Raw genomic sequence first — 17,210 nt, forward strand, 5'->3', positions numbered from 1 at the left:
CAAAACCACCAAAAAACCTCAAACCATGAAATGTTGAAGTGTATTAGCCCTTCAGAGATTTAAGTTTTGTGATTGTCTTCAAAGGAAGGGCAATAACTAAAGCATAGAGTCTTTAATGTTAATAAAGAATGGAAAAAACCCCAGTGTGTAAAGTATATGTGAAAGATGCCTTTGCAAAACAAAACAAAACCCAGCCCCCTCAGAAGTCATTAACAAGGAGTCTATCATCATGTTAATAGAAAACTTCAAATATGTGCAAATTTATGTTAGTAGAGTTACCAGTGGTGTCAGAATTCAGCTCATGTACCAAAATGCTGAGTGTGTTTTGAGTCATAAAACATACAGAAGGAAAAAGCCCAAACCCCACAGCATGCTGAAAAACAATAATACTTCAATTTTATTACTGAATGAACTTCTCTGTTGTATTTATTCTTTCATACTCCCGATTATCTATCTAAAATTTAAGTTTGGATGACAAGGGGGAAAGAACAACTGTCACCGTTGTATTTGTCTACTGAAGTTTTATGAAGCTTCTCTAACTGTCCCTGTTTGCATCTAATTTGAAAGAGTTTGTTTTCTACTTTGAAAGAGTGAAATAGGTTTTACTAAATCTTAATAGGATTGTTGCATTGATTTATAATATTGCTACTTACAGTCTAGATATTAATGATATTTTTTTATTCAAACAATTTTCAGATAATGCTGTCAAAGTCTTATAGTTCTGAACTGTTATGTATTCAACGTACTTTTGTGGGCAAATTATCAAAATATAGTTCAAGATGACAGTTTGGTTTAAAATTTTTCTCATGAGCTTCCATTTGATAAAGAAGAAAAGTAAATAAGTTTTTCTTTTTACTTTGGAAAGTATTTTCTTTATTCCTTTGTGCTTATGATTTCATAATGTTCTAAAAGAAACTAAAATATTTAAGAATAGTTCTTCAGTGTAATTGCCCTGACTTGCTTATCTGATGCAATGTGGTCCAATTTTTATAAAGAAGTGTAAAAGGTGAAAGATGCTTTCACCTGTTTTAAAAGCTTTTCCTAACTTTTGTTGTTTTGAGTCAAATATGTTAATAAGATAAATGTACAAGTTAGACAAAATGGAAAGTGGTGGATTTGGACTAAGACTGTATTAAAGGTTACTCAGGTAAATTTAAATTTTAAATTTAAACTGAAATGAATTCTTATGAAATCATTTCCTTTTTCACAGGAAAACTGTGATATTAAAAAGCGAATTTCTCTTTCCTCAGGAGAAGAGAGGGGAAAAACAGATTTAAAACCCAAACAGCAGCAACAAAAAAAAGAGAAAAACTCCTGAACTTCGCTTTTTTCTTTTTCCTTTTTTTAATAATGTTAACATTATTTTTGTAGGACTTCGAATAAAAGGAAAGGACTTTTATGTACTTGAGAAGAAAATATCCAAGTCCTTCAAACTTGTCATGTTAGAAAATGCTTTTCCTTTTGCAGAGTGGCATCTACATACTAAAGCCCATGTGCTCCAAGTCTCAGCTGTCACTTTTAACCTACCTAAATAAGTATTTCAGAGCAGTGATATCTCTAATTATAATACTGCAATATTTTTCATTGAAAGTGTAGTAAGCAACAGTTGGCTGTATATTTGATCCATGTTTGGCTGACGAGGTTGAAAAGAATGTGTCTAAAGGGATTAAGAAAGTTTGGCTATGGAGAAAAGCTGTAAGAGCAACTATTGAAGAAGCATACACTTGCTTTCTCAAAGATAGTACGACAGGTGTCAGGCAGAGGATTTAATCAGGTTTAATAATTTCTGATGACTGGTGGTAACTACTTCCAGGTACCCACTATTTGAATTCATTGTTTTTATCTTAAAGATGCTGCTGTATGTGACTGACTTGTTGTTAACTAGAGAAAATTATACAAAAATTTTTGATTTTTTTTCTTTGTTGGCATCAGATAGTAACTGAAAAAATGATAATTGCTACTTCATAAAAATGTTTTTTGAATAATTTATGTCCGTAAGATTACCTTAATTTTCCTACTCTTCCTAACATAATAACTTGTTCTAGTACAAAAATTTCTTATTTCTGTTAGGGCAAAAATAATTGGATTACATTTCCTTAAACCTATGTTTTCCTGCTATCTGTTCTTCCATTCTCCACATTATTGTGAGTAGAGGCTTCAGCAGGTGGGGTTTGAGGTTGTTCATTTGTTTTTTTTCTTTTAATCTTTGTCTGCACATTTCAATACCATATGAAAGGAGAGTATATTGAGAATATTGATCAGTATATTACAATATATGACCGAGCCTCCATTTATTATTTGTAGTGCAGTTGTGATGTGATGACTTTTTTGAAAAGCAGATTCAAAACGTGAGGAATGGAAAGGAGTTTATAAGCCCAGGAAGTTAAATCTCCTTTTAGATGACTGTCATGGTTTTATATTTTAGATATATAGCCAGGTAGAGACTTGAAAGTTACCAATAAAAATGTCTTCAATCATATTGGTGCCAGAAATGTTATCAGAGAGTCAAAAAGTCTGACAGAGGTCTGAAGGGAACTTATCGAATGTCACTCCATTGCGGGGGAGCTGCATGGATTCTTTGTTTAGATGTTTCCGATGAAGGGACTTTCCAGACCCTGTCTTATGGACAGAATCAGAGGAATTCTTTTGAATTTTTGCTATAAGAGCTTATAGAACAAATCTCTATAAAATAATAAGAATTTTCTAAGTTCAAATGGGACTAATGTTTCTAATGAAATGAATGTTTCTGTAATGTGGTAATATCTCATTATAGAGCATGAAAGCAGTTTTTAATTCTGTAAACTTGTCTTGTGTTCTTCTCCCTAATAAATCAGTTGGTGTGACAAGATACATGTCCATCCTACAAATCCTCCATTACTTGCTTCTGATAGTTGCTTTTTTTTTCCTGGCTATGTGGTTTCAGCTCATGGAGGGATCATCCAGCTTGGGTTACTCAGTATGCTACCTTCTGTGTTTTACTAGATGAAGTCTTCAAGACCTTTAGGGTTCATTAATTTAATTTTATATTGTGATTAAACACAGAAGTTATAAAAATGCTGAGGTCGCATAATTATACCAGCTTGTCTTCTATTTCTGCTAACTGGTGATCAAAATTTCTTCTTAGACTAGAGGTTGTCTCTGCTGTCACTGTTCTTCCTGAAAGTTTATTCGACATTATTTTACTACTACAAGGCATTTCTGGTCCCTCAAAGAAAGTCTGTGAGGTCATAACAATTGTCCTGTTGGTTATGTCATTTTTTTATTATTTATTTTGGAGCAGTGTTTATTGTGAGGGTGATGAGACCCTGGAATAGGTTGCCCAGACCAGCTGTGGCTGCCCCATCCCTGGCAGTGTTCCAGGCCAGGCTGGATGGGGCTTGGAGCAGCCTGGTCTGGTGGCAGGTGTCCCTGCCCATGGCAGGGGGGTTGGAACTAGATGATTTTTAAAGGCCCATTCTAACCCAAACCTTTCTTTGATTCTATACTGTTGTTCAAACGGAGATCCACATCTTGCTTGTGTTCTTCAAGTGCCTCGGGCAGTTTAGAGCTTAATATGGATTTTTTTTCTGGTCTAGTAATTAACTATACTCTGCATTAAATATTACTTTACATTTTCATAAGAAAAAAAGTCAAACCTTTTGTCATTAATAATCAGTATAAATACATCATAATAAATACAAGAGATTAAATCTAAATATTTAATGTTTTCAGCTAACTCTTGGATTTGTTAAATCAGTCTTTGTATTATTCAAGTATTCTAGCTTTTCTGTTTGTGTTTTTTTTCTCTAAGGTATGCTAAAGAGTACTTGAGAAAAAAGGATTTTTATTCCCCATGTATATAATAAAAGTTCTGCTAATGAAAGTCCTGTTTTAGTGCATAGGATGATGTGTTTAAGTGTATAAATATGATTATTGATGTGGATTTTAATTATCTGCTTTTAAAGTTTGTTTTGCATCTGTATGTGTATTTCTAAAGTTTTAAATGCATCTGTCTAAAGAAGATGTGTTATTTCATGATGCTTAATGCACACTCCCAGAATTTTAGAAATTAAATTAATTTGATAATATGAATGTTATCTTAGTAGTGCATTTCTGATAAGTTTGAAATATCTTTTTGTGATTGTCTCGCTTTTGAAGGCTGTTAAGAAACCAGTAGACTTGTCCTGTGAGGAAGTCATGAGAGGTTAGTGAAAGGTATTTTATTTGAAACTACAAACTGTAAATGTTGGGTCATGGGAATAAATGGAAAACAAGATCTTGAATAATGGCGGAAGCAGTAAAATGAAATCAAAGAGCTATCAAAAGATTTCTGCAAGTGTAAAACTGAAATAATTGTGAAGGAGAAAGTTAATTACAGTTAATGTAACTATTGGAGAGACATATTCCAAAGGGAGCAGCATATTTTAGTTCTGGCTTGTGCATCCGTTTTACTCTCCCCATGGTCTCTGTATAGTTATAATTAACGATCATCTTTCTATAGTGAAGCAGCACAGAGGTGGTTATACTTTCAGATCTAAATCTTCTCAAGCACACGTTCCAACAGACTGGGAAATTACTTTAATAGCTTTTAGCACCCAAAAACCACAATTTTGTGTGTTTATTATGAAGTAAGTCACAGGAAGAAAAGCCGAAAGAATTAATTAAGCACTGATAACATGCTGTACAAATGTCAGGAATATAACATTCGAATACTGTTGCATAGATTGGTAGCATCTTAAGATCTAAGAGAAGGTTTTCAAATTAGGTAGATCACTGCTTAAAAAGTTGGAAACAGCTTTGTCTTATTTTCAATGAGATGTGGTTAGTTAATGTTTTATATATTTCAAACCATTTGAAATACAGTTGTCAGAAGTTTGTATGCTGAATTTTTTTAATTGGAATAAGCTTTGTAGCTTAAATGCAAACCTGTTTTAATCATAGTAATCAAAGTAATTGGGTTTTCATAATCATGGGGCTTTTTTGCTTGTTTTTAATTTTGAAAATCTGAGATTTTTAATTTCTACTGTAAACTGGAAAACAAATTAGAAAAGTGAAAAATCAAGCGCTTAAGCACAATAACTAAAAAACGGGAAATTTTGCAAAACAACTTTTCTTCTAGATGTTTTAATCGCTTTATTTCATAGAAACAGAAATTATTTAATGCTTTCATAGCACATTAGGTTTAATAAAAACCCAACACTTGTAAAAAAATCTGTTGCCTGAGGAATTGTATTCTTGTCAAAGACATTTCTGAACTGATTTACATGTTCCGTCTTTAGTTAATTGTGAGATTAAATTACAGTTGTACTGTAATTGACATACTCTTATTTTTGAATAGATGGAACAGGGTTTTTTCCTAGAGGTTGTACCATGTGGTGTGGTTATTTCTTTATCTAATGATAAATGCCTATACAGTATATAGAAGTGCTAAGTCTCATGAATAAAGCAAACCTTGTGGCACAGATGCATGTGTAGCAGTTTCATTAGGAATTTGTAAATCACAGTAGATTAAGGTAATTAAGGAATGCACTCAACATTTAACCAATATAAGAAGTAGTGTTGCCTGTGTGGTCAGAGTTCATTCCTCTCAAATAAGCTGCTTTATATTAGTATGTGCATGTTGTGTTAATAAGTATAAATAATAGATGGTACTTATGTTCTGTTGTAAATAAGGCAAGAAGTCTGTAAGGTGCATTTCTTTATTAGCTATGAATGATGTGGGAGCTTACAAAATAAGGTAGCATGTCATTTTTATTAAAAATTTGACCAATAATGTGTATTTTAGATTTGCATTAGACATCCACTATCATAGGCTTGTGTGTACAGTCTCCCTGAAGAACTAGTTCTTTCCCCTGCCATCCATTTTTCTTTAAGAATTTATTTAGTTGTTCAAGAACAATAATAGGTCAAAGTAAAAATTTCTTCATGAGTGGGTGAACTTATATAAAGTTACTGTCATATGTAACTTGTTGCTGAACTTACCTGACAGTGGCAAATTTGTCAGTCTTTCATCACTGAAAAAAACATATGAATTTTTAAGTTTTTATATTTACATAAAATGTCTTGGATAATTTCTATTACTTTTATATTTATCCAAGCTAAAGTTGAACCTTTAGCCTGGTTAAGTTATCCAGCTAATTTATTAAACATATTACTGTTTATGGGATTGTTCAAATGAGTTCTCTTTGCCTGTCTTTGAATATTAAGTAATTATGTGCAAGACTTTTTTTTGTAGTTTTAGATAAGAAATGTTTATTTTCAATGCTTTTAGAATTCACCCTGCATATGCAGATGCATAGACTATTTTTTAAAAAAATATATTTTTGCCTTTAATGCAGTTGCTTTTTCCCTCTGTCCAGTAAATAATTGCGTTGAAAATCTACATTCATTTGTAGATTCTTTTTGAAGGCTCTTCCATTTTAGAAACACAGTGCTAGAGTGACTGTCTCTGAAATAGCTCTGTAATCAGTTCCATTCCTTAACACAGGCAGACTTGTGTTCCTGAGGCTTGCTTTAGACTTGTTTCACTGTGCTATGGTTTACTCTTACCCCACTCTTGCTTTCTGTGCTCTGCATGTTTGTGTATGCACATGCATAGGCTTGATAAAAAATTAAATGATAAGCACAAACTAGGTAATTAAAAAAAAAAAGTGATTTGGGAGACATGTTCAACTTTAATCTTTCATTTCCTATTCTCCAAGCACCTTTTGGATTTCTCAGAAACTCCCTTATCAGGCATTCTAAGAAAATGCTCATCAGCATCCTGTGCTCATTGTGCATACTGGATGCTAATTAGTAGTCCTGTAATTTGCTATCACATGCACCACTTCTCCCTGGAAATCTGTTTTGGTTGACAGCAGCAACCCTACTGAAGTGATTACTCTTAAGAAGAATTTGTGCTGAATGTTGTGTTCTTCATTGTTGCTAAAATACGGTTTTAAGAGCAGCTGTCATGAGCTTTGAAGACTCCTGTTTCACAATAATGTCACACTCAAAGGATGTGGCTTATATCTTGTTTTCTAAATGTAAACTACTTGTACTGGCCATACTTGTCACCTGTGTAAAAGGTTGCCAGGCTTGTGCTTGGCATCTGCATGTTCTGTGGGTCGAAGACCTGTTAGTGCCACCTGGTTTACTTGGTTCTATTTCATACCCTGTGTCGATGGTAGTTATTGAAGTAGTAAAGCTGATTTTCATCTTTCTTGTATCTGCGTTGTTGGGCAGTAATCTCTGTCCACAGCCTATGAGGAACTGATGTCTTCTGTCTGATTTGCAGCATGAGCTGGCAATGTCCCTGTTTTGCAAATAATTTTATCATTCTTAAAACCAGGCCTATTTCTGTCTAGATATGTTCTGCATAGGAATTAAGGGCATGTCTGGACTACTTAATTTTTTTGGGGGAAAAAAATTGCCATTGAAATCTACACTAGAAAAAGCCTGAATAGAAAAATCTTACTGGCAAAAGTGTAGGCCCACTGACTGTAATGTCTCAGTGATTTACTAATTACCGTTATGCAGAATCTGGAATTGGAGAATAAGTATATGCTCTTTTGTGATAGAACAATTGAGAGTACTTGCAGGGTCATACGTTAATTTTGATGAGCATGAAAATTAGGTCAAAGTAATCTAGATTACAGTATTTTTTGAGGTGCTGGTTTACCTTGTTCTCCAGGTCAACATAGATTATAACATTCTTCATGTGCAGTAAAATTTACAGAATTAATATTAATAAAGTAAAATGATTAACATTTAAAACATCATTATTATAGTGATGTATAAAGGTATTTATCTTGCTTCATTTTGCATCTTAAGGAAATGGTGGCATATCAACTGAAAACAAGTGTAGGATTATTAACAGTGGTAAAACAGGCAAGTTAACAATACACCCTGATGTGAGAACATGACTGGTAATAGGGGAGTATTTGAAATACAATGAGGTGATGTTTACCTAAGCTTGGACTGATGAGTTGATTGAGTTCTTTTGATTTGATTTAATTTTGCCTTTGTGACTGCAGTATCACAAAGAAAGGGAAGTTTTTACTTTGGTGATTAATCCTTGACAGCTCAAAAGCTATTTCTATCAGATAAAGATGTAATTAGGATTTTTTCAATGAGAGATATTGATGTGCTTATGTACATATTTAATTAGGTAATTGTTACTGAAAGAATTTACATTTAAATGCCCTATTATGTCCTGACTGAATAGCTTTTTCGTAAGGCTTTTTGAAAACAGAGTTTGAACTAGAATATGTAAGATCTTCTAGATGTGGGAATATTATTGTGCACCTCTGCATGCAATCATAAGAAGATGCAATGTCTGAAGTAGATTACAACAAAGTAAACTTTATACAGATAAGTACCTGCACACGTACAGTCAGAATGATTTCTTTGCGCCTCTGCAAGAGCTATATAATTTGGACTTAAAGGATATGGTCAGACGTTTTATGCATTAGATGAGAAATACATTTACACAAATTAGTGCTAAAAAAGGACAACTTAAAGGTGTTCAGAGAATTAAACTTCCTAATATTTCTATGTGTTGTATCTTGCTTATGTAAAGAACAATCATAATTTTTTTATGATCTTACAGTCTGTTTTGGGCTTTAGCACTGGGTCTTTCTTATACCATCATCCATTCTGTCCCCTACCTTGCACTCCAGTGAATTTATCTGAGTTTTGCCTGATTCTGAGTGCTGAGACACAGTTTCAAGATAAAAAGCTAAAATTAAAACATTAATAAGCCAATTACATATGTTTTATTAAAAATTAGTTGCCTTTGAAAGAATGTACGCTTCATTTTGTAGAGATGTTTTGTATCAGCTTGCTTAGTATACTGAAACAGTAGAACTATCAAGTTACATTAATTTCTTTCCCACTTTACAAAGACTGAGTGTTGATGTTGGTGTAAGTAGCAATTTAGAGGAATTCTGAATGCAGGGTTGCCTTTTTGTTGGTTGCATTTGAACACAGTTGGACACAGACAGCTGTTTGGATGTGTTGAGAGGACTGCTGGTTACTGTAGCAATATCATTAACCCATTTCAACAATGTCATATATTTTAAGTATTTTAATTTTATTTCAGGACATGATATCTTAATAAATTACCTCTGGAATTAGAATTTTCCAGTTCTTTAATGCAAAAAAATTGTTTTGTATGATTCCATCTGTCTGTAATGGCAGATGTTTTTACCAATTATCTATACTGAAAAGGTGAAATTCAAGCATTTTTTAGAAGAAATCAAATATATGTAAAAGACAGATCAGATATGAACTTAATTTTCACATTTTGAACAACTTCCACCAAAATCATCAACTAGACTTAATCTCATGTAAAACCCTATTTTTAATGGCAGCAAGCCATTATCATCTGTTTAGCATGTTTATTTTCTACTGACATTTGTAAAATAAATCTGTAAGTAATATTTTTTATTATTATTTTTCATTTTATCCTTAATGTCTCTGCCTTCGGGAGTGGATCCATTTAAAGCTGTTTAGGAAAAGTTACTCTTTCTTTTTTTCACTGTGGGAAGTTTCAGAAGCATACACTGGGAATGAGTAAAGAACTGTTAATACAATGCTTACAACAATGCGCATATTCAGATCATCATGTCATTGACTCCATGGTACAGCATTTTACCTCCAGGCAACTATTTTACTGTCTTCTACAATTACATAGATAACACGATAAAAATCTCTGCAGGAAACTGAAGAAAATGAGAAATGTTGCTGTGAGACTTTGTAATCAGGAAATTTTATGCAGCGATGTTTTTTTCCTGCAGATATTGATAGGTGTACACATTGACCTAATATTTTTCCCCATATTCTTGTTATTTAATCTTCGTATTACTGTCTATTCAGATTTCATTCATTGAGAATAAATTTAAAGTTATCTAAAACCAGAATTTGCAATTCTGTTTTCAAGCACAAGCCTTAAAATTGAAATAATGTCGTGTACTTTTTGGGTTGGTTAGTTTTGCTTTTTCTGTTGTTTGCCCTGAAATCCCTTCCCCTCTTTCTTTCCTAAACTTCTCTAGTGTTATTTTTCTTCACCCAAGTTGGAAAAAAATAAAAATAGAGTAACACACAACTTGATTGCTTTTCCCCATAAAACTGCGTGGAGCAAGAAGCACTTGGCACTATGTGCCTACACAAAGGAATAAACATATATAAACTGTTATTTTGCATGTTATTCTGCCAATCAAATATTCCTGAATTGGAGCTTGTCGTGAAAATGGATGGCTTTTTTTTAATTTCAACTTTAGTGTGGAAAAGGGTCATTCAGATATTCATAGTCAGTTTTGAACTTCCTCAGTGAAGTGCAGCAAGTGAAGGGGAATTGATGCAGCAGAAACTATTGCACATCACTGAGCACTTGCTTGTTTGGCAGCTTTTGTGGTGCTGTGCCACCTTTATTAGATTTAGTGTCTGATGGCTCACACAGTGCAGCTCGGTGTTCTGTGTATACCAGGTATAAATCAAAAAGTACCGGTTAATATAACATATATAAAAATATACTACTTGGCTGACCTAATGAAAAATGTATTTTAATGTATCTCTTAAGTAATTAATTTACTCTTGGAAATATTTAGTTGCAGAGTTTTAAGCTCAAGTTTGACACTTGTTCTATACAGATTTGATCCTACTAGTGTGCAGTTGAGATGTAATTGGGTTGTCTTACACATTTAATTAGATTGATTTTTAATTTTTTGTTGTATTTCAAAACTTTATTATCTGACATTAGAAGAGATGACTTAGGGATGCATGAAAAGCACAATGGGAATGAACATATATGAATATATAAGCTCCCACTATGTTTAAAGAACATATAAAAAAATCCTGAATACTTATTTTATGTTTGAATGGTTTATGAAAATGCTAGAGATCAGTCGGTATAAGGCACAGAAAAGCATGATGTTCTGGGATGTCTCTTCCAAAGGGAGAGACAGATCAAAAAAGCTGGATGAGCACTTCCTAAGAGTGCTATTTTTATTTCTGTAATGGTTGAGCTTGTGACTCTGTGACATTATATTTAGGGATTATGGATTCTTTTAGTGAAAGAATTGGATGGTTCCTAAATGCTGTCTGTATCTTCTGATTTATAGGATCACCCAAACTAGAGCAGAAAGAATGTGTAGAACATACCAAAAAACTTGTTCCTGCTTTAGAGGGTATATCATTTATCATCTTTTCTGTCTGGAAAAGTCTTTCTCTTCTAAATTACTGGGAATATTCATCCTTAATTTCTGAACTTTTTAAAAGGACTTCTCTACTGAAAATTTTGGTGTTTTTTTTGTTTTAAAATCTCAAGGCACAGCAGGTTGGAGGTAGGTAGGTAGATAACTGATTGTTTTCACATGTTGATATGAAACTTGCATTTTAAATTGACTTTTTTGTCCACGTTAAGTCTAACAATTTTCAGTATTTTTGTAGGTCTTGTGAGTAGTCTTAATTTTTCTGTTAGTGGACTTAGTAAAGGACATGTTGACACTGGCTACTTTTTCTGGACTTAGAAGGATCTTTCTGTTGTCTTTTTTGAGCTGTGGAAATGGCATTTCAATCTGGAATAATTTTTCCAAATGTACATCACCTTAACTGCTTGTCTAATCTTAGTGAGGTTTTCTTCATTGCTAGACATTTTGGGTTTTTTCTTGATGTTGGTCTATTTGCCTTTAATCCTTATCTCCATTGTAGTCAAGCATCTTTACCATGAAAAAACCTTTTATATTATGTTAAACTTTTCTCTTAATATGCTTTTTCTGAAGGAGTTAGATGTAATAAATGCAACGAACCCAAATTTGTTCTAGAACCTGTCTTAAATGAGGGGAATCTAATAGAGAAAGTGATGGGAACTGAACAGAAAGGTGTTGGAGGCAAATGTTACCTCCCAATTACTGCCCGTGTTACCCCTGTTTTCAACAGAGCATTGTGATAATTTGCTCTCCATTGCTGGGAGAGGAGTATGACTTCTGGGGAGTCTGCCCTCCTTTTTGCTGGGAGGAATATGCTGTTGACATTGGGCAAGGAGTTTTTTCCTCCTCACAAAATGATCTGCTATTAAAAAAAAATATGCTGTTGCAGTCTACTACTCTATTGTTTTGCAAGGCAGTGTTATATTTATTATCTAGGGTATTTACTATATGTTGGATACTTGTTTGTAGATATTCTAGAAACTGGGGTTTTAAAACTGTATGTGAATACAAAGGTGGCATTCCTTTAATAACCACTGGTGACTACTGGTGCATTGTTTACAGTCCTGCCACCTCTGAGATCGTGTACTTTTATTTTATGGAATCAGTGCTGCAATCCTTTGTTTTACTTACCAGATTTTCCAATATCTGAACTAATGTTTTATTAGCATGACCTGATCACCTTCTCCTACAGCTATAAATATTTCACAATCCAAAAACAATGATCCCTTAGAAGATGCACGCCCACATATAGACGTCAGTGCAAACAAGAATGCTTTGGTAACACCCTGCTACTAGTGTCTATTAGTAGTGGTAAAATCACTGGTATGTTAAAATTGTTTTGTAATATGTACTGCTCATGGTTATTACCAGTTGACAAATAAAGTACTTTAAGGTAGCGTAATCAAACGTGACAACCTAAAGGTGTACTTAGGCTTCTGTAATGACATACTGCAAAGCTATGGGTTGGATAGTAGAGGAGTTTTAAGATACTACATATGCTTGGTTTTCTCTTACTGTTTATTCTGTGCTAACTTGCAGTTGTGTAATGGAGGAAATTCCTTCTTTGGTATATCATACTCTGTCAAATTTGAATAAGACATCTCTTCTGCACACTCCCTCCTTGAGAAGAAACCAGGGTTGGGAAAGTTGCTGCTTTGATTCTCATCTTGATACAGTATGACAGTGTGAGCTGCTGCAAGAGGGGAGCTACAGCATTTATTCAAAGCATTCCCAGGTGTATGGGGCCTTTGGGAATTAGCTGGCAAGGCAGCACATTCTGTGTTCTTTTCAGAATGGATTAATTCAGATGCCATGGTTGAAAAATAAAACAGCGTGGCTTAGGTGGTAAAGTTTCAGTTCATAGCAAAATGTGAATTTCTTTTAACATACTTTTGTTAAAGACATAGTTTCCATAAATTAGACATCATTGGGGTTCTGTGCTTTTCCAGTATAGGGGGGAGGGGTTTGGGGTGGGGAGGTGGGAATCGTCTGTTTCCTTTTGTCTGATTTCCTTCTTATTCCAAACGCTTGCCTGAAAAACAAATCCCCTTTGAAAAGCTGTGGTCAGCTTTCTAAATAAATTCCACTGCTTTTCTAAAAATATTTTTCAGGGCTTTTTCTTTTGTCAAGACTGGCAAGATATTTTGCTGTGCATGGTGCAAATATAGACATGTTCTGCAGAGATTGTTCATATATAGCTTGAGAGTTCTCAGAGTGCTTCTGATGAACCTCTTTCAGGTGTGAAATGTTTAGAATGAAGTAATTTATTATATATTAATTCTGGTTAACCAGGCATGATTTAAGATTTTCAGAGTCTGCAAGAAATTAAGTATTCATTAACATTTAAAGCCATTAGGTAACACAGTTGAGCAATAAATGATTCATTTAGTCCCTCTTAAAGTAAATGTGCATTGAAGTTTCTGACTAGAAGATAAGTGGTGGTTGTCTTTGTTTTCAATTATTTTCCTCATTCTTGCTTGATTTATTCTGTGCACTTCATTGACTTGTCTTTCTCTCTCTTTTCTTGAAACAGAAGAAGAAGTGGAAAATTTTGATGTTTCCAGTCTGCCTGAAGAAGTGCTGCAGAACATAGAAGCTGACAGTTACTGGTGCATGAGCAAGTTGCTTGATGGCATTCAGGTAAATTGATTTTTTCCTGTCTGAAAGTAGTGGAGTTGTCCAATTAATGTCATGGCTTTGAATTACTTTAAGGCTGTTGAGAAAGTCTACATCCATGAAAAGCAGGGGAGAAACAGGTTTTCCCATTGAAGAAATCCGCACAAGTTTGGTGTAATATTAAGAAAGGAAAAGGGAAAAAAAAATCGTGCAACTTCTTTTCATCAATATGTCTGCATGTTTCATTGTAGTGTGATGTTCTAGAGCAGAGTTAAAATCAATTCTAGAGGCACGTTGTGCACCTCAGTCACCTGTCCCGGTTTCAGCTGGGATAGAGTTAATTTTCTTCTTAGTAGCTGGTGCACTGCTGTGTTTTGGATTTGGTGTGGGAACAATGTTGATAGCACACTGGTGTCTTTGGTTCTTGGTTGGTAATGTCGAAATTAAGTCAAGGACTTGTCAGTCTGTCAGACCCTGCCAGCGAGAGGGCTGGAGGGGCAGGGGAACCTGGGAGGGGGCACAGCCAGGACAGCTGGCCCCAACTAGCCCAAGGGATATTCCACACCATATGACGTCATGCTGTGAGTATATAAGCTGGGGGAAGAAGAAGGAAGGGCCGGACATTCAGGGTTACGGTGTTTGTCTTTCCAAGTAACCATTATGGAGCCCTGCTTGCCTGGAGGTGGCCGAGCGCCCACCTGCTGATGGGAAGTGGTGAATGAATCCCTTGTTTTGCTTTGCTTGCGTGCACTGCTTTAGCTTTACCTGTTAAACTGTCTCTATCTCAAGCCATGAGTTTCTCACATTTACTTTTCTGATCCTGTCCCCCATCCCACTGGGGGGCAGTGAGCAAGTAGCTGTGTGGTGCTTGCTTACAAGCCGGGGTTAAACCAAGGCATCGCCAAGCACGGAGAAAGTTTGCTTAACCCTCCAAGTAATATGGTCTTACTGAACTGGTGAAAAGCTGGCTTATTTATTATTTTTTAAATCATTACTATAGCAACCTATAAGCAATTGCTGTCTTTATAGTTCCTGAAATTATCTTCATATTTTTAAAACATCCGTTTAAAACTTTATACTTGTGTTGCTTCATTGGGTGTTGGAATTTTTTCTATGTGGAGAAGCTGTAAATGTAGGCACAATTTTTTGTTAATGCAGCAAGTTACAGACTTGAGTGGTAGATTTGTGTGTGCATGTTTGCATTGGCTGGCATAGAAGTTTATGAAAAGTAGAAGTATCTGCAACAAATAGTAAATAGATAGCTAAATATTTTGCATTTAGGTGAGGGAGGAATCCATATGATCTGCCATGGAGTAAATGGGAGTCCAGGCATCTCTGGTATTTAGCATATTGAAGCACCTTGTGCTGCAATGCTGACACACCGTAGAGCAGGAACTTCCAATTTTTCAGTTTACAAAGAAGTAACCTGAATTAAATTGTATAGGCTTTGTGTTGCGATAGGCACCAAATAATATTTATGTAATATCTGTTTTTCAGATCTGTGTTATTTGAAATAAACATGTTGTATCTTGCTGGAAAGTAAAAAATAATCTGATTTGGTACACTCAGAATATATGTATTACAATAATATAATTGTGAATTCCTGGATTACAGTGGGTTCAATATTGACCATTGCTAAAAGTGTGAAAGTTTCTGAAAGGTGATGATTTCTATTTTGCACTGGCCACAAAAAAATGTTTTGGTAGGCATTCAGGGTTTGTTTGGTGCTTTCAGTGAGCTGATAAAAAATAAATTAGGGTTACAAATATTTATCAGATTGCTGCTTCTTTTCTTTTTTTATCTTCATAACTTCTCTTTCTGATTATTCCTTGCTTTCAAATGAGTTACTTGTAGAGTGTAGAGGATCTGTTCTGTGAAACTTTCAGTATTGGTGACGATAGAAATTGTTGCAGGGATAGCAAAACTTTGGTTGATTTATTCCTAATGTTCTCTTAAAAGGTGAAGTGACGGATAAGTGCTTCTACTGTACTTAATAAATTGAATCCTGGTGGTAGGTCCCATTCAACTTTATTTGTTTTGAAATTATTTGGACATGTGCTTGAAAATTTGAGGTGTTGTTTCTCCAAGGGGCTTTAATGTAGCAAAAATGTTGAGACTGAATTTATGTATGTTGAAAATTCCAGTCATAAATAAATCATTATAAAATGTGAATAACCATAATTGTTGTTATGAGTTGAAGCTGTAGTTTTCAGTGAAACTAAATCAGTGCTTTACAGATTCTTTATTTTGACTGCATTATTTGACAGATGTTTCTTTCCTTATGGTACTTACTATTTTATAAAAGTGCTTTAACATATTCTTGCCTATGGCTTATGTCTTAATATGAATGTTTCATTCGCTAAGGCATATTGTGAATTTAAGCTTGTAACAGAGTTCATTTTGGACAAAATTGTTATAAAATTGAATCAACAAACAGAGGTCTTCAACTTCTTTGAGGTTATTTTAAGTGTGTTTCTCCTGGTTAAAGGTCAGATGAGTAGTAGCTCAATGTTTTCTGTAGTGTTATTGAAAAACATAGTTGCATGTTGATTCCTGTAAAAAAAATGCTGGTTTGCTTATTTCAATCTCTCAGAACTACTACATTTTGAAATATTTGACTACATATAAAAAAATGTGAAAATTTATGAAGAGAAAAAGTGAGACCTTGAAAGGAAGAAAGCCAGGTAAAGAAATGGAAGCCCTCCAACTTTTTTTTTTTACCAGTTTCTAGAATATCTTCTGGCACAGATCTGCTGCTCTGTTCTTTTCTGGAAAAGGAAGTTCAGAGATTACATAATTTCTCCTTAATATTCTGTTTTCTTACAAAACTATCAAGTACTGATAAGCAAAATACTGAAGGTAATGATAATGTAATTAAACTGCATCAATGAACATTTAAGCTTTTACAGAAATGAAATGGTTTTCGATTGGATGTATACAAGGATGCACTCGTCTATCAAAAGCAGGCTTGGAAGATTATGCTACTGATGTGACTAATGATGTTACAGTTAATTCAGTGCAACTGCGGAGTGCTGCTATTTACTCCTGTTCTCCTGGTTTCATTTGCTTGTCAGATAGAAAGGTCACATAGTTGCAGGTTGAGTTGGTTGGGAGAACTAACCCAAAAAGAAATCAGCTTATTGAGAGGAAGGGGTTAAAAAAAACCTGCAGAGAATAAAGTTTGTTTTACTGAAGGGGTGCCGTCCAGAGGGATCTTGAGTGGGCCCATTCGAACTTCATGAAGTTCAACAAGGCCATGTACAAGGTTCTACGCATGGGTTGGGGCAATGTCCAATATCAATATGGACTGGAGGATGCATGGATTGAGAGCAGCTCTGCAGAGAAGGACTTGGGGATACTGGTAGATAAAAACTGAATATGACCCAACAATGTGCGCTTGCAGCCCAGAAAGCCAGCTGTATCCTG

The 17,210-nt window shown here is 34.5% G+C and overlaps 1 protein-coding gene across 4 annotated transcripts in view; it reads left to right on the top strand.

Moving 5' to 3' along the window:
- The window catches only part of TBC1D22A (TBC1 domain family member 22A), a 180,182-nt gene that overhangs the window by 57,094 nt on the left and 105,878 nt on the right, over positions 1 to 17,210 (top strand). For all 4 annotated transcript variants that reach the window (XM_037387552.1, XM_037387553.1, XM_037387555.1 and 1 more), the window contains one exon: positions 13,702 to 13,808. In XM_037387552.1, the coding sequence (XP_037243449.1) occupies positions 13,702 to 13,808 (107 nt within the window). The remainder of the gene's footprint in view (positions 1 to 13,701; positions 13,809 to 17,210) is intronic.

Source organism: Falco rusticolus, chromosome 5, assembly GCF_015220075.1.
Source record: "Falco rusticolus isolate bFalRus1 chromosome 5, bFalRus1.pri, whole genome shotgun sequence".
In the NCBI taxonomy this organism is placed as follows: domain Eukaryota; kingdom Metazoa; phylum Chordata; class Aves; order Falconiformes; family Falconidae; genus Falco; species Falco rusticolus.